Consider the following 19,243-nt stretch of genomic DNA (forward strand, 5'->3'; position numbering starts at 1 on the left):
ACAGGGGAACTACAGATGCGTTGCCTCTGAAAAAATGCCTAAGCACTTGAAGTATATGCTACAAGTGTTTCAAATTTCATTTAAATTCGTGCTGCCGTTCAACAGTATATAACAAAAATATACATCCAAATATTCGCATTGATAAATATCGCTTATGTATTGGAAGAAATCCTGAGAATAATATTTTTTTCGTACACAATAATCTACTCTGCGCAGTGGCGGCCAGACTTATGACGGTACACACGGCTTTTAATAAATCACTTTTGATGTGTGCGTTATCGCTTGGGATTTACCGACGTTGCGGAAAACTATCTAATTTAATCTGTTATAGCTCATAACGACGATAAAAATAATAGCCCGTTGTTGCTACGTATTATGAAAATATTAAATGCGAAGAGTTTTATCAAATAAAAATACAAATTGATTACTCTTCAACTTTTGTTGTTTTTAGTTCTATTTATAGATCTATTAAAGGTCAAAAGAGATCTGTATCTGAGATTATTATTATATGATACAAACGTGACAACTTTCAACGACAACATAGAGGATTAGGTTATCGACACCGCAATAGCAGTTTTATAACAGTAACGTTGTAGTTCATAATTCTACCCATTCCATTGGTATACGTGAGTGCTGGAAACTGTAAGTTGAGATGGTACTTACTCTAACAGGTGCCGGGAAGAGCGACGCGGCGTCCGGCTCGGCGGCGTGCGCGTGCGACATCTGGTGCGCGCGAGCCTGGCGCTCGCGCTCGCGTTCGCGTTCGCGCTCGCGCTCGCGGCCCGCCCACGCGCCCCCCGCGCCCCCAGCGCCGCCCGCCGCGCCGCCGCCCGCCCCGCCCCGCTCCCACTTGTCGTACCTGAAACAACACAATCACATGTTTACAATTTTATAATTATACTTTCTTAGCAATCGGTATAGACAACTTCAAGCCAATTCAGAGATGAACGGTCTATATTGATGTTCGAATATATGGGCAGCAGTTTGCATTCACTGCAAAAAAATGGAGTCAGTATAACCGTGTACCCTAAATCTGAAAGTACAGACTGCTAAACGCAGCTCAGAAATATTATGACCAGAAAATTATTACAATCGCAGTAGAATCTTAACAAGATCCTAAGTAATTAATTAATAAGGAGAAAATTATCTCCTTACAATAAAGTCTTTATTATTCTTTTGATGAAAAGATAACTGAATACCATTTTCACTATTAAGATATTTCCTCTCGGGAAAAGTTAAGAAGTCTGTCCTGTAAAGAACAAGAAAAGATCTGTGTAAACTCTTTAGCTATTGTTTCAATGTTATAAAAAGTAAGAACATTGTTAAACTTTCAATAATGAGTAGATTCGAAATAGAAATACGCGGAACTAAGTCTCTTATTTAAACACGCGTGAATTTTCAAAAGAAAAAAACTTCTAAAGTACTTGCAAATAAAAAAAAATTCTATCAGAAATAATCCAAATAAAATAATCCAGAACCATGAGATGGGGATTTGACGGAAGAGGTGACGCATAGGAAGGTGAAATATTCTTTTTCTGAGCGTCCCGTTCTCCGTCAATTTAAGTTAGGCAACGCATCTTCAACTACGGGTGGCTATGGGCAAAGATCGTTCGCCATTTCGGCGAATTCATGTGGCAGCTTGCTCTTTTGCCACCTTAAAATATAAAAAAATCTTTTATCTCAATGTTATATTACGGAAGAATAAATTAAGTAAGAGAAATGCAATATTCTTATACTAGTACAAATGTAAGACAATTTGTAAGCATTCCCTAGCTCTCAATATATTAAATGATCAAATAATTCGGCTCTTCCCATGCACTAGAGCGCTACGATCATAAAATTCCAGCTACCCTCTTAACGTGTCGTAAAACGCGACTAACGGTTCGCTGAGAATATTTATTTATCATTTTTAAAAACATCTTTCCACCCCTCTGGAAGGGCGCCAGTAATGCGTATAATATTCCTATTAACTCTGTCATATTTCTCAAGCAACTGTAAATTTTAATGACTTGTTAAATTAAGACTTTAAAGAAATTGTCCAACAGCCTCAGTCAGACGTTTTAGCTGGGCACTAAAGGTGACTCTTAGTATAGATTTGTTAGGCAGAACACTACACTAAGGGCATTCCTTATTGCCTACTTCTTACATTAAATCTACACTAAGGGAGAACACCTAAATACTCTGTGTGCGGCAGTAATTCAAGCATGTTAAAAATATATATCACTAGATGTCGCCCGCGACACCGTCCGCGCGGGATTAAAAGATAGATAGTAACCGATTCTCAGACTAAGTGAATATGAGTATAAAATTTCATAAAAATCAGTCAAGTTGTTTCGGAGAAGTATAGGAACTAACATTGTGAAACGAGAATTTTATATATAAGATATAAAAAATGAATACTTAACATTAAATAACAGAATCACATATAAAAAGTTAAAACATTACCAACTGTTTAAGAAGTCAGAACTCTACACCTCTAATCAAAGGTACAATTCTATAAAAACTAATAAAGTCAACTTTCTCGAAATTGTCGTAACAATTTACTCAGCTATAACTTTAGAGACAAAGGAGCATAGCGCAATTAACCTCAATGGCATGTTGTTCGCGCGGGCAATATTAGTGCCGAACTAAAAAGTATAAAAAAGTGTTCCCGCACGGGGCTTATGCTTAGGGTTGTCACCTGTACGGGTTCAACACTCCAGGGTTCAGAAATTCTCTGGTTGGACATCGATGTCTTCGATTTAAAGTGGGTGATATAAATTAAGTCATTCTTCGATTTTCGTCTCGACTAAGCTTCCCGAAGTTTCGTCAACATTTTTCAAGTAGAACCTTTTCAATTTTTTTTATTTCGGTTAAGTATTGCTGCTATATTTGTTCTTTAATTGAGAACGCTTAACTTTATTGCATTAACTTCATTCTCCGAGTCCACTTTGGCAATCACTGAGCTGAAGATACAAGACACTGGATGAATTAAGACATCAAGTAAGAAGTCATGGTTGCCAATTTTTGCATACCGTTTCGTGACTTCATTAATTGTATGTTGACAGCCCTACTCATGGTACGTTCGGCAGTAGGTCAGCCTTTTGTATCGCGCAACCAGGACTCAAATGAACAGATGAAACGCCTCTGAAGGTACAAACGAAACTTTTAAATGTACAAAAAGATTTTCTGATTTTACTTAAAATTTTATTCAAAATTTTATACAATCACAATTCAATAAGGCTTCTTTTACCATTGTCACGTTTTAGTAATTTATTTTATTACTATTTTATTATTTTAATTATCTTTGTAAATTCATGATCATTGGTAAGAAACTAAAAATAAATTTGGTATATAAATGTATTGTATAAAATTAATATAATTCCCGCGCAAATAATATTAACATCGATAAAATTAAATAGAAAACAGCATGATTTCAACACATTGTATTTATAAAAGCGATAAGTTCCACGAAACAGGCCTTATCTAAGCAACGGGTTAACAATAGCGACCCCTACCATTACATTATTAAATAAAACGACAACATTTATAGTAATTAGTATTTTAGCATCCATAGTATTAAAACTGAAAGAATATTAATCTTCTATTTATACAAGCAGCAATGTATTGCAATGTCGATACGATAGTCGTAGTACCGGTGCCTATGCGTCTCGCTCGTTGCCCTTGACGTTTGCATTAGAAAACTAGTTTTCACTTTAATTCACTATACCGTCAATAGGCGTTACACGTGTTTGATAGAAGCGTGAACCTTCAAATTATAATAATACACCTAACATAGTAATTTTTATTAAATTTTATTTTTTATCTGTCGCCTGCAACTCCGTGAGCACGGAATTAAAAAAAAACTTAACCTAGTAGCCTATGTATTCTTTAAGACTGTGGTCTACATATATACCAAATTACAGAAAGATCCAAGCAGCCGTTCTGGACATACATTCAAACAAACATTCCCATTAATAATATTAGTAAGAAGTAAGATTCTATAGTATTGAGGATCATAAAACGCGAAAAGAGCTAACATATTAATTGTAAATATTACTTAAGTAAACTACAGTTAGATTAATTTGTCCAAGTCTCCAATACAAGTACAATCCATTTATAAACTGACTTCTGGGTACACTCAGGCAGAACATTGAAAAATATCTGTACACTCGCGTACAACAGTTGAAATTTACTTCACGAGTGTACAACATTGGTTACATAAGCTCAAAGTGTACAATGTACACTTCAATGGCGTTGTACAATACGAAGTGTACATTTGATTACTGTACAGTGTTGGAAATAAGAGCAATGCTCGTACATTAAATAGGTAATGGGGCCTAGGCGTTGGACAGACGGAACAATAACATTAAATTGTACGCTGAGAAGTCTGTGTTTAGCGAGTGGAACAATATTTTAATAAACAAAATTGTGTTGCTGTTAAATTTCCATTGTGTGGAAGTGTGTGACGCACAATGTTTACATTTGCAACTAGAAATGATATAATAATTGCTTATTATACAGCAAATATTCATTATCAGATGCACATCTTATACATGGTCGTAAATATTTTCCAACTTGTATGCAACAAAAAAGAACACATGTAGCATATTTTATTGAGCACTTTCATCACAAATCGTGATCACAAATCTGATTAAGCTATTAATTTAAACTACAATGCTACTAGCACATAAATACGATATAGAAGTGACAAGTAATATCGTAAAATATACGATCGTATTGCAATTATGGTAACTAGCTATACCACTTTCACCATTTGTCGGCGCGTCCGTCACACGACGGCTGAGATTTACCGTCGTAATTACAACGCTACGAGGCATCGAGACCTATCAATGAATACATTTAAAAGTATCCGTATCCATACATCGACTTTCATTCCTACTGTTACTATTGAGACTAATATTAATATTGCTGAATTCGTACAACGAATTAATTTATCAAATTTGTACAAAATAAGACATCTTACTTCTTACTAACATTATAAATGCGAAAGTTTAAATGGATGAATATTTGTTAGATGGTATCTTGGGAACTGCTGAACAGATTTCGATCAAAATTGATACTCATTTTTTTAATTTAATTTTCTTTTTAAAATTTAATATATATTTTAAAAAGAAACTGCGTTCTTACTTAAAGTTATCAAAGGATAAAAAAATCATATACTACGCGATTTACACCAAAATAAAAGTACAAAGTCAACACAAGGTTATAAGTTATCGCCGAAGTCCACGAAAACACCGACGATTCTTCGAAGACTTTTGTTAACAGTTTTTTCAAATAACTTTTCACTTATCTTAGGCACATGCTGTAGCCCGCGATTCTGTCCGTACAAAATTTAAAAAAAAAAACTTTGTTAGTACCCTATGTATTCTTCTATACTGAACTGTTAAGACTATTTAAAATCATATTCAGACCATCAAGAACACTCATTTATATTGTTGACTATATATTTATAATATTACATAATACTGTTATTATCATAAAGAATATAAACAGAATCTCAATTTTATAAGTTATTATTAAACTTAATAACAAACAATTGACTGAGAATTTCCCAGGTCGCAATTGTTATTTTGGTAAAACCAATGTTAAACAATTTTTATTACGTTATTTCCTTTTACGAAAACGGTAAAGATTTTATAAAATATATAACTGGATCGGGGGAATGTCCGATCACTTACGTATATAAAGAAACAGTGTGTATGTAGTACTATGTGTATATTCCTTATGATTTTGTATTTAGTCGAAAGAAAATGAAAAAAAAAATTGAAAAATCTTGGTATCCAAAAAATCGTCATCTAGCTTCGATATACATATTTTAGTGTTAGCCGATTAACAAGTCAAATATCATGACAACAAAAAAACGCAATAATAAAATAGATACTAAACCCAATAAGTTCGCAAACACATTCGCAAAAATCATCAAATAAAAAAGGTGTAATCAAAACGTTCAGTTTATAGTAGAATAGCAGCTGTCGCACGCAACTCAGTTCGCGCGGAATTAACAAAACCATATTTAGTAGCCTATGTGTTCTTCCAGACTATGTTCTATATGTATGCCAAATTACAGAGATCCGTTCAACTATTTTATAGATACTTTCAAACAAAGATCCAACAAACCATCTAAACATACGCATTAATATTAGTAAGATAATATCAGTGAACGCACCCGAACACCGCGGACCCCACCCTTAACTTAGGTCGTTGACACGCGCCACATATTTTCGACAACGGATATTTTTTTATCAGACTTGATAACCGACGGACGACGAATTCTGTGATATACATTAAAACAGGAAGCACTGGTTTTGCTAATCACGTGAGATGGCGTGCGTTTGACCAACCGTAAAATCATAATCAAGATTAAAATTGCTTTATTCGCCTTTCTTACGGATTATTTAAAATAAATATTAACATAGTATTACTATAATAATATTATAAATGCGAATGATTAGATGGATGGATGTTTGTTTGAAGGCAGCTCCAAATAGACTCCATGGATCTCGATAAAAATTGGATCAATTTTAAAATAAGTATTTAAATACAACACATAGGCTATTTAGTTAGTTTTTTTAACTAGCTCTCGCCCGCGACACCGTCCGCGCGGAATAAAAAAAACTTAATAAGTAGCCTATGTATTTTTCCAGACTATGCTCTACAAGTGTGCCAAATTTTATCAAAGTCTGTTGAGTAGTTCCGGAGTTACCTCCAAACAAACATCCATCCATCTAATCATTGGCATTTATAATATAAAGATTCCACGCAGACGGAGTTGCGGGCGACAGCTAGATAATTATAAAAGTATATCGTATTTTAAATATATTATTACATGCTAATGCTATTATTGCTTGCCGTGCTAAAATATTTAGGTAATCAGTATCATTTTACTTATTGATTTTCAAAACAAAGCTTTATAGAAAAGAAAGAAAATAGTCTATAAATTAATGCACTATTGCAAAATACATAATCGTAATTCAATATGTGCTCAGGTCGTTCACCTTATACGACATTTGCCAAGCAAGTTGGAGGCAGTAGGCGCGGAAAACGCGAGACCTCTATCGATACACATCACGAACGTAGATGGAATAATAAAAAGTAGTTGGAGGATACTAAGAAATCGTATTTGGACCAGTTTTAGTCCAATGGACGTAGTCAAAGGCATATTACAATATTTAGTCTATGCGCCTAGGAACTATACAATAAAATATATATGTACGAAAACTTATGTACTTAATAAATTAAGATATTTATGATGAATTATGATGGCTTTCTAAGACCGAAAACTCTGTTTAAAACATATATCTGTTTTGACAAAAATGACAAGGATGACGTTTGATACAGATAATGGTTTTTTTTATAACAGAAGGGGGCAAACGAGCAGCGGGAACACCGTTGGTTTCAGAAACCAACGTTTAGTTTATTATAAAATTATAATATTTCTGTGTAGTGCTAACTTTCGAAGTCGCACAAAAGTATTCAACAATATTTTATCGGAGTCCGCAAGTTCTTGCAATTAGTTGAGTCACGTCTGGCCGTCTTAACCGGCAATTTATCAACGGTGGTCTGTTTAAAATTTCCAGTAAAATTTTGCTTATTCAATTAACTAGGCGATTGCCTAAGTGAGGGGAATTTCGCAAACTATTACTCTTTGAAATTCAGAATGTTGCAAATTGCTTCAAACAAAACAAATTTTATGCCTCATTTTAATCAAAGTTACACTGTGTTTTGCTTTTAAACAGTTGATACAATTATATAAAACATACAGTCATCCCTCTTATTCCCTTTGAAAAGACAGAGACATAAACAATGTACGCTGTCTTACTTTAGTTCACTTTTACAATAAGAAATTAATACGACAAAATTAAATAGCAACTTTTATAAACACTTAATGACATTTTAATAGCCACAGATTATATAAATACGCGTAACAAGTCAACAATACTATTTGTGGGCCAGTACATAATAATTAACAACCATATAGTTGCGTCATAACAGAACTACTGCTACTTACTAATGCTGCAAATACAACCTGCTTTCGTAATGGTGGATCCACGCTAGAATGAAACAAAACTTCTACGTAAACAATTAAAGTGTAGATAGTCTAAAATAATATTTCAGCTTAATACCTTCATGTGTTCCTGAGAAAAAGGATCTTGACAGATAGATGGATAACAAAGTGAACCTATAATGGTTCTCTTTTTTCCTTTCAAGGTACGGAACCCTAAAAGTCGCCCATCTAACCGGGAGTCTAGTAGTCATTTGTTTTGATTTTCGTACTTCCATCTATTGCAAATTCCCAATCGCGAATTAATCTGGATTTCAAGATAATCCAACATTCACCAAAGTAACACGACGAGGAGTACTGCGTGGTTACGCAAAATGTAATTGCCTTGAGACGATTTTCAAAAATGAATAAAATTGACGCGCGATAATCACATGACTTATCGAAAATTATTGTCATTTCTATACATTTTTGAAGTTCGCTATTGAAGCCTTCGCCTCGAAGCAAATGCATGCAGTCTAACCCGCTGATTTTAAAACTTTTTAAAACTATATATATTCATGTATTTTCCGTAGTATTATGACATATGTTCTCAACTATAACGAATACTTGTTAAACAAATGACAAACGTATTAAAACAAGTTATCCGACCTTCGAATTGAAATGTTTTGCATAAAACTAGAATAAATTTTATTTAACTAACACCTGAATAAAATCATTTGAAACAATAACTTGAAAAACCTTGAGAATATGAAGACTAAGAATAGAAATAAACCATCTTACTTCTTACTAATATTATAAATGCGAATGTTTAAATGGATGGATGTTTGTTTGAAGGTATCTTTAGAGCGACTAAACGGATCTCAATGAAATTTGGCATACATATAGAACATAGTCTGGATGAACACATAGGCTACAAAATAATGTTTTTTTTTTACTTTCCGTGGGGATGAAGTCGCGGGCGACAGCAGATAAAAGTATTGTAAAATAAAGTTTATTCTTTTGACAGTATGACAATTGTCGAGTACAGAGTATAATATCTTAGCTAGCTAGCATAATAGTACGCCGGATGAATTAATTCCCGCCATTTTATAATCTGTTTAGCGTCGTAATTGGCTGTACAGTCGTCTGATGCTCTATTTAATGTCGTAACGTATATCGCAAAATCTCTCAATATCGCTGGATTAATGTTCCACGACCCTTTCAAACTTCCATCGGAGCGGATTTATTCTTCGCTACGTAACCTATCTTCAGCTTGCCTTGTTAAAATCTGAATTTACATTTTTTAATTTACATTAAATTAATGTTATTAAAATATTTGTGACATTTCCGTATGTTAATTACATTTTAATTAATAATAATTTGCATTTTTTAAAATCTAGGTAAAAATCGGATACATTTATAAACAACTGGCTGTTGCCTGCTATATCGACCGCGCAGAAACAAAGAAAACACTAAATGAGTAGCCTATGTGTTCTTTCAGACTATGTTCTACATCTGTGCCAAATTTCATCAAAATCAGTTGGATCGTTCAGGAGATATCTTCAAACAAACATCAATCCATCAATCTAAACATTCGCATTTATAATATTAGTATAAAGCATATGATAATGGGGCACATGCATGTTTAAAATTATATAAAAATCACCAAAACCAACTCACTGTTACTACTTACACTCCTCGGAAGAAAATAAATCAAATAAAACCTCAATTACTAAAAACAGTTTGGCTGATTCCAAATCACAATAAAAGAAACAAAAGACTCGTAAAAAACATAATTGTAACATTCTTTAACGTTTCAGTTTGCTGTACAATATTTTAACATAAATGGGAAGGGAATTAATTTCTTTGACTATGCAATTTGAGGACCGGTCTTATAAATTCTTGAAACAACATACATACATCGTGTACGTCTATGAACAGTATCGGGTTACAGTGTATTAGTGCACAGCTAAGGAGGTTGACTTGAAGCCACTTGCAATCCAGATTATTGGATTATCCGCGGAGGGCGCGCGTGTTCGCGGCGCATTTGCACAAGGCCTTAGTTGTTGACAATTTGCGAACATGTTGCTTAACACAAGAGAAATTGCAATAAAGCCAAATTAATTACTTTTGTACTCCAGATTAGATATTTAGCATATTAATATAATAAAAGCCGAAGTTTCGATGGATGGATGTTTTTCACTACGTACATCTAAAACGGCTTAACGGATCACGATCAAGTTTGATATAGATATAGGTAGAACATGTGTAAGAACACAGGCACAAAAGTGCGCAAAATTATTATTTCTTAAATTATTTGTTTTGAAAGTATAATCTCAGGATTCTAGAAGTTTCTTCGCTAAGATACAATAAATGCAGATCTTATAACACTTATTAAGAATATTATTTAAAAAAAAATCTTACCCAACGCCTCCTTCCAAGGCGGTCACCAAGCCTTGCGTCACATAGCACTTAAGCATACCAGCTAGGTCCCAACACTTATCACCACTCAATTCAATCGTTAAAATATCACAAAACAAACAACTTTACACGAACACAAATATACAATTCAATTAATAAATTAATCCACACCACGTACAAACATTTTCTTCAATAATTAACTTTTAAATCCGTAGACGAGAACTGTGGAAATAAATTAGGAATTGGTCACACTGGCAGTAATTGACATAAACCAATCATAAAGGTATTTCATTAACAACAATTTAAACATCACTTGGTTACCGTAACTAATTGATATTCATACCAATCTAAACATAGATATTTTAAAACTAAAAGTAAAAATATATTGAGTATAAAACAAAAAAAACGTTTTTATATTTGAACTATACTAGAGGTTGTTTTTTTTTAGAGTTTGGATTTAAACAAGATAAATAAATGCATCACTGAAAATTTCAAACACTGCAATAAAGTTAAATTCCGTCAAATTAATATAAAAAAGGATGTAAATTGTAAACAATAAATAACCCATCTACAAACAATTACGTTAGTACGATTTTAAACGGTTAAAAGTATAGAAAAAAAAATTGCCAATTCAACCAAAAAGAAAAACTACACCAAACAATAAAGAAGTTTTGAAAAGTTAAGGAAGAACGCCAAAGCAAACTAATCTCAATTTAAAAAAAACTACGATTGCGCGTATGAATTTCCTTAATATATTTAAATCCGTAGTTCGAGGTAAAAACTTGATATTTTCCCTATATTTATCCGTACAAGGTAAATAAGAACAAGTTTTTATTCTAAATAGATTTAGACGTAAACATAACTAAATACGTCATCCAAAGGTTAGTTCAAAGAAATCAGAAAAAAATCATTAGGTAGTTAAGTAGTTTTCCTTTCTTATTTATCGACGAAAAGTAATTTTATAAACCTTTAATATTGTTAAAATAATAAACACTTTCAATGCTACTGCGACTTTTCTGTACTATCCATACTAATAAATACTAATATTATAAAGAGGAAAAGTTTTTTTTTTGTATAACAGAAGGGGGCAAACGAGCAGCGGGAACACCGAGGTGTTTAACGACGCCCATGGACATCAGTAATACCAGAGGAACCGTAGATTCGTTGCCGGGCTTTGTTTGTTTGTTTGTTTGCATTGAACAGGCTCTGATACCACTAAACCGATTTGAAAAATACTGTCACTGTTTGGAAGCTACACTATCTTTGGATGACATAGGCTAAATTTATTACTAGTTTTTTTGTTGACTGACAGCTAGTATAAAGTGTTGTCACAGGACTTGGTAGCACTGAAAGTGTTATACGGGATAATTTACTTATAACCATTATTTTAGATGATTCCTTAGTTATCTGTATTGTGAATGAATGTGTTTTATTATCGAGACATTGTAACTATACGAATCAAGATAAGATGTTACCAAGACAACGGGAACTGTAAGAGAGGCAAAACCACGTACAATTATTTGTCAAGTTTAATTACCGTGTACGTGAAAAGGAAATTTAATATACCGAAATACTGTTGGGTCACATTCAACATACCTACTTTGAAAATCTATTTTTGCAGTGTCTATGAATTTTATGTTATATAAAATTAACCATCTAATTATAAGGAATAATTAATCAGAACAAAACTCTTTATTAATATGTTTTCCGATCACATCATATCTGGCTATAATAATACAACATTTAAATCAAAAATTTATATAATAAATATAAAGGGCTGTTTTCCATAAGTCCAATTGATCGGAAGGCCAATCGGCCAATCGGTCGATCGGCCGAACGGGAAACATCCAATATAAAATACATCAACCTGTGTTAAAAAATTTAGACAAAATAAACAAAAAATCGTCAAGTCTTTTCTTGAAATATAAATTTCTAGAAATATTTCCGATTCGGAAGACCTAACCAAACACACAAAACATATAAAATATGTAAATAAAAGGCAAATGGATCTAAACACTATGTCTATATTACTTGATAAAATATAAAATCTATTGATTTTGGAAAAGGTAAATATTAAAATCTGATATTCACGACTAATCTTGCAGTAGACGTGTAGACTAAGTTACGTAAACGCGAAACATCTTTGTTCGAAACTAGTTTAATCTTTGGTTATCTTTGAATGACAGATTGTTTAATCTATTTTTATATTTATGAACTCATAAACTGTAAAGTTATAAACTACATTTTAAAAAGATTTAACTTAATTTATTACCTATTCATATAACGCGACAAGATCTATGCTCTATTACATAAAAGATAAATAAAAAAGTTTTTTTTTGTGTTAATGTAATCATTATGTTTACACTATTATAATTGGAATTTTTATTATTAAGATTTTCCCATTCTTTTCATTCATTTAGCAATATATGCCAATTCAGCTAGTAGTAATTAAAAAGCAATCGAATTTTAATATATCAATTATCATTTTTTTCATAAAATTCTAATTTAAACAAAAGGTTATATTTTTGTAGCGTTTGTCAACGCCATCCGGTGACCAAAAGCGTAACTAATGCCGATACGGTTTTTCTAGCACCTAACTGAATTACATGTTTACATTTTTTACTTAGTTAACAAAGCATTTTATCGGCTACGTTATTGAGTCTTAAATATTTTTCAAAGACTTCTGTAACTACCCACTTTTTAAGAAATCCTATTGTTCCATACGATTATTTTTCATTTCAAAACTTAAATAATCAATTTTCAGACATTTTGAAAACGTTATAAAATGTTGAACAAAGAATAAGCAAAGAACAAAAGTGTGTTAGTCATTTCTTATACTAATTATGACTATTAGAGATAAAGCTTTTCAAATTGTATGTTTGATTTAAAAAAAAATCAAACGTTCCATAAATCGCGGCTAATCGTAAACAATTCCTAGTTCCAGCAACCAAGTGAGCGTCATGCATGAGTCAACATTATGGACATTACATCCGTCGGATTCTTAAAAAAACCGCAGCGAACACCACAATCCGAACATCCAAACACTGCAATCCAAATGGTCCGAGTGTACGCGCACGGGGGTTCGTGCTCGGCGGCGCTTCGCTCGCCTTCGTGCGAATACCCGCCAAAAGCGAACGCACGCCCTCAGTCTGTTGTGGTTATGTTGTGACAGGGCGAGAACTAACGTCAATACGTCCGCTCCGTGGGCAACGCAGCGCGCGACTGCCGCCGGAGGGGCGGGAGCGACGACTCGCTCGCAGGTTATCGTCACTCGGCCACAGATAATGATGTCAAAAGTGGATCGGACTAATGCTCTCTATTATGTTGTAAACGTCCCGAATACCACGCTGAGCTTGCACTCGACGCCAAGATCCAATCCTACCAATTGATTGAGGAACCATTGATATGCTAATCAATGACAGATTGATCGTTTATTATTTAGTTATAGATTGAGATCGACATTTCCAAAAAAAAATATCGAATCAATTTCATAGTAATTGATAATTAATACTAAGCTATTGAGTTACGTGTGCTAATTAAATTTAAAACAAAACTAGTTAATAGTTATAAAACTAAAACATATTAATCGCTAAGTACCTAACAGATCTTTAACAAAGACGAAGTCGAATTCCGAAACAAGTCGAGCGCCGAGCTTCGACATTGACGATAATTTTATTGTCCCTAGCGCCGATCAACATCAATGTAAACAAAAACTCACCTTAAAACAAACACGCCACGACAATAAATCGCTTAACAGGCCTCACTTGCGCACACTTACTCCCTTCTATTTGAAAATTGTTGATTTTTTGGCGAACCTCGAAATTTGCACCGTATCGTTATTGTGTTGGAGTTGTTAAAGGATTGTTCGCAGTAATTCGATACGTTTCGTACATCTCGAAAGTTATTAGCGGATGTGGATTGCTGGAAAAGCGACCGTAACTGTGTGATCATAAGCTTGTGATTACAACACAATAGAAGCGAGGTATTTCCATTTAGCAAGACGTTAGGAAGCTTTACATTTTGGTCGTATTAAGGAGCGGGTTTCGTTTGATCAATGTATTTTATCTCTGTTGGTCGAGATTGTGTTCCGAATATCATGAAATAGTGGTGAAGATATTAACGGACATGTACACGAAATCTAAATTTCTTCGTCATATGAAATTGAAAAATTTCGCAATCCAGTGTATAACAATTGTCGTTGCAAAAGTAACAACTAGCCCTACAAAGATCTTACGGTAGTTTTTTGATAGTGACAAAGAGGTGCCTACAAATTTAAAGGGTTACGAGTAACCAAAAACATCCTAACTTCTTTCGAAAGTCTTCCAAGTTGCAATTCCAAACAATTGATTTCCGATGACCCGAGTTACTGCTAGTGTCATTCTTTCCTATTTAAATTAACACATCTGCATTATATTTATATGTAATTACTACATTATGAGAATGGCAACACTAAACTAGCTGCTGCTCCCTCATTGGTCAAAATACGACGCTGTCAAGATGACATTGTTAGTTCACATATTTTCCGTCTGTCAAAAGATCCTTGTAATAACATTAACAGTTTGGCACAGAAAAAAACACATACAAATGTATGTCATCCATTTAATATATTGGGTACATTTTATCAGTTACAAACAGTCAGTAGGAGGTGATTTCAAATGTCCTAAATGTTTAGGTAGTTCGCGAATGCAAGCCGTAGCTAAAATAAACACTGACATCAATTAGCATGCGTCCTCACTCCAATGGAAACATAGTCGCATCACACAGTGTTTAGCTACAAATAACATTGAAGACGAATTAATATCTAGACAGTGAATTAATGATCCATAGAGTTCTTGCTTAAAACATTTACGATAATTAACTGCGAAATTAAATTTTACTGTAATATTATAAATGCGAATGTTTGGATGTATGGATGAATGAATTGATGGATGTTTATTAGTAGGTTTCTACAGAATGGCTGCATGGAATTTGGTATAGATGTAGAACATAGTCTTGAAGAACACAGGCTACTATAATAAGTTTTTTTTTAATTCCACGCGGACAATTAAACAATATACAATGTATATATTTTATAAAACAAAAAATGGGTCATAGACCTATTACATAATTTACTTTTGGCTGTACATGTGGGTCTTTGGTGGATCTCACAATAGTATTGACAAGGATATAGTCTTCAATGTCAAATGTGAAATTATGAATGACATCGAAAAAAATAAGTCTGGGATTGCTGACCACTCATGGTCGTTGATCGTACTCGAGACCATTATGATGTGTCAAACAACCCTAATGCTAGTCCTAGTGCCACAAGAAAATGTTCTCTATTGACCGTTTAAGCGAATTGTACGCAGATAACTAATACGCCATGACCCAAATTTCATTTGACGGCCGGTCGCGTTCAGGGTTGCCACTGTCTAAAATATTACCACAAGACGTGACGTGCATGTGGAAATAACATTTGGGAAAAAAAAAAATTTGGTTGAATTGTAATAAATTTTCTCGAAACATAATTAAAATCGATAACGACCATACTTGGTTATATTTAATGTCGTGCAACTTTGTATTATTTTACATTGGCAATATTATTTTTTATTCTGACCAAAGAACAATTGCCAAGTGAAGAAACGAAATGAACAATAAACAATTAAAATCTATAATTCATACGTACAATGGAAATTAAAACCTAATTACATACAAATAGCTTATTCTTAATATACAAACAATTAATTAAATTAATATTTTCTATACTATAAAACTTTGTTAATATTTACAAAAAAAAAACAATGAACAATGTAAAATAAACCGTACAACACTAAAGCAATATCCGTCAACTTTCTCGATGAAATAAAATGGAAGTACTCAAAATCCGGACATTTATTTCTCACGCGCAACACTTCCGGAGCGGCTGGCGCGCCGGACACCTGCCAGCCCTGCGCGTCCGGACTACGGGGCCGGGAACATTCGGGAACAGGATTATCCCTTAGGGTAAAGCGGACGAGATTTAGTTTGGTTACACCTTGACGAATCAAGGAGCTATAGTTACCGAAATAAAAAAGTGGTGGCGTAACATCTAATTTTATTACATATTGCTTATATGTCGACTTGAAAAGCTTTAATTATTTCAGCCAATGTGGTAAAGTTGCGGAAAATACCGATGGCGTGGGACATCATCATCAGCTCTCTGTACGTCCCCAGCGAGGGGCTCGAAGCCTACCCTAAGTTTAGGGTGATTAGGCCATAGTCAACCACGCTGGCCAAGTGATACTAAATCGAATCCTAAAACACTTTATACACTATTAAATGGTCCTGATCGGGTAGCTACTATTATATAATTTAAACGCAAACAAAATGCGTACTATTAGTGTCGCACCCCACTTGAGTGTTAAGATTGAATCCAGCAATCAATTACGTTCTGGATTGTTCGACTAATTCCGTTTTACGGTAGCACCACACCGGGTGGGCGTACCGAATACCGGTTAAATATGCACGCAAACGTCCAGTGCCGGGAATAGCCGGGGTAAAGAACAAGCGGGAGATGCTCTCTAATGTGATTACACTTTGCACATGGCAAACTTTACGGCTGAATGAATATCCCAGACTGGGAATTGCGGTCCGAATCAGTGATCCTAAGTGGCTTTGGGCCTTCATGTATCCGTAAATATATTTGATAAATATTGATAAGAGTAATTATGGCACTCAAATATACATACTAATTTCGTTACTAATACGGTTGTAGCCTTTTAACTACTTGTCAGTTTTTCATTAACAACTGGACCTCATGATCCGCATTCCTTTTGGAAAGAAAGTATTAGCCTATATATTCTTCCAGGCTGCGGTCTACTTCCTAATTTCAGCGAGATCCTATAGCCATTCTGGAGATACCTACTTTTAGACATCATTAGTTAGAATCCTTTAGCACGAATGGCGCGCTTGCGTTACCCAGTAAAGTATCAGATTGATGAGTGAAAGGACATAAACGTTGATATTTTAATACGGCTAGTGCTGCGCCGATACACCGGCAAAGAGTCGGATTTTCTACCTAACACTTCAAGATAAATTCTATCCATCCGTCCATCAGAACTTACGCATATTTTTATAAGAAAAGGGGGCAAACGAGCGGCGGGAACACCCACAGCGGGCGGTGATCAACGACACCCATGAACATCTGCAACACCAGAGAAACTACAGATGCGATGCTGGCCTTTACGGAAATGGTATGTTCGCTTCTTGAAGGACCCTAAGTGGTATAGACCGTTCCACAACGCGGCTGTGCGCGGCAAGAAATAAACGCATTAATGATTATTACGATTATTGTATGTAGAGGTCAAAGTATCATAAAGTACAAACATGTAAAACTGATGCAGAGTTAGCGCGGGGTGATATTATTATTCCCCGTGCGATACACAGACGTCTAGACGGCAGGTGAGCGGCGCTCTGTACGACCGAATGCGCGTGCTTACTACTGTCGAATATGAAAATAAATTATAATAACCCTCATATCATTTAAATAAATGAAATCTAAGGACTATCATATTACCAACTTGTAAATAATACATCGCTATTACTTAGAGATTTGCTTACAAAATAAAAAAAAAAACGAATAAACTGTCTTCAATATCAATTCAAATATAAGTAATAAGAGAAATAAAACTTGAAGCATTTGGATCTACTGACAGTATCACAACATACAATGTATGACATGCTCATTTCTTTGATAAAGGAACAATAGAAAGAGAACATTTTATACTAACTTAATTGGCCCGGTGAAGAGGGGCTTTTTAAATCCACAACACTGCAAAAAGAAACATAATAAGTGACCGTTTACACCCAAGGCACTTGTGTATTGGATGTAAACTATCACAATACCTGCAACGAAGTCGCATGTCGCGTCCAGCAGGGATGGCGCCGCACCGTGTGCCGCGCTGGCCGCGCCGTCGCCCACCGTACACCACACGAATATTCACGGGCTTAATGTCCGGTACTTCGTCGGTGCCGCTGCAACCATCGCCCACTTGTCCCACCTGCTCGCTTGCTTCAGCAGCGCGACACCATGCCACCGCTTCATCCAATATTAAATCTCGTTTTTCCAACATAATTTTTCGTAATTCTTCATTTTTTATTCCCCGAATTAATTGCGTTAGAATCAAACTATCTCTCATATCCTTGAATTCGCATGACTTACTTTTTACTTTTAATGTCGCTAAATATTCATAAAATTTTTGTTCTTTTTGGTATGTTTTAAAGAATACATGTCTTTCATAATTGATATTTTTTTTCGGGTTACACCTGTTTTCGAATTTGGAACACAACTGCTCATAACTAATATCTTGAGCGATGTCTAGCTCTTTGTATATCTCGTGGCCGACCTTTCCGATTACATGTAGAAATAATGCAACCTTTTCTCTGTCACTGGTCTTTTCTCTTCCCGACGCTATCATATACCAATCAAAAGTATTTTTCCAATCACGCCAATTGTTACTAATATTACCTACATCTTGCATCGGCGCTGGTTGCCGTAATGCCGCAAGATCAGCCGTCACCCATGAGCTACTAATTTTGATTCCGTTCTGCATTTTCTTTTGTTCTCTTACATACACTAATCACTTATAACTTAACCACGTTTAAAGCCAGACACCATGTAATATTTTGTAAAAAAAAAAAAACTTAATTTTGCGAGTGCATAAAAACAACTGTTTTCAAACGGTCTAGTAAAACGAAAAACAAATAATTTAATAAATACTAAAAGTTTTTGGATAAAGTTAGATAATTTAGATAACACTAAAAAGCAGTGTGTCAGTCGGTAAGAACTAGTCAAATGGAGCTAAAAGCACAAAATTTTGC

General features: G+C 34.4%; 1 protein-coding gene and 1 long non-coding RNA gene across 2 annotated transcripts in view; both read right to left on the reverse strand.

The window, feature by feature from the left end:
• LOC106120588 (hepatoma-derived growth factor-related protein 2-like) overlaps positions 1 to 779 on the reverse strand; it is a 66,327-nt gene extending 65,548 nt beyond the window's left edge. The window contains exon 1 of the mRNA XM_013315941.1: positions 664 to 779. Within this exon, the coding sequence (XP_013171395.1) occupies positions 664 to 723 (60 nt within the window). The 5' untranslated portion in view covers positions 724 to 779. The remainder of the gene's footprint in view (positions 1 to 663) is intronic.
• A 42-nt stretch (positions 780 to 821) lies between these two features.
• LOC106120682 (uncharacterized) lies at positions 822 to 13,611 on the reverse strand. The gene is made up of 3 exons (XR_001228017.1): positions 13,394 to 13,611; positions 10,409 to 10,627; positions 822 to 859 (listed from the first exon to the last, which is right to left on the reverse strand). It is a non-coding gene; the product is annotated as an uncharacterized LOC106120682 (long non-coding RNA).
• Between the last annotated feature and the right edge of the window lie 5,632 nt (positions 13,612 to 19,243).

This window comes from Papilio xuthus, unplaced genomic scaffold, assembly GCF_000836235.2.
Source record: "Papilio xuthus unplaced genomic scaffold, Pxut_1.1 DF826949.1, whole genome shotgun sequence".
NCBI lineage: Eukaryota > Metazoa > Arthropoda > Insecta > Lepidoptera > Papilionidae > Papilio > Papilio xuthus.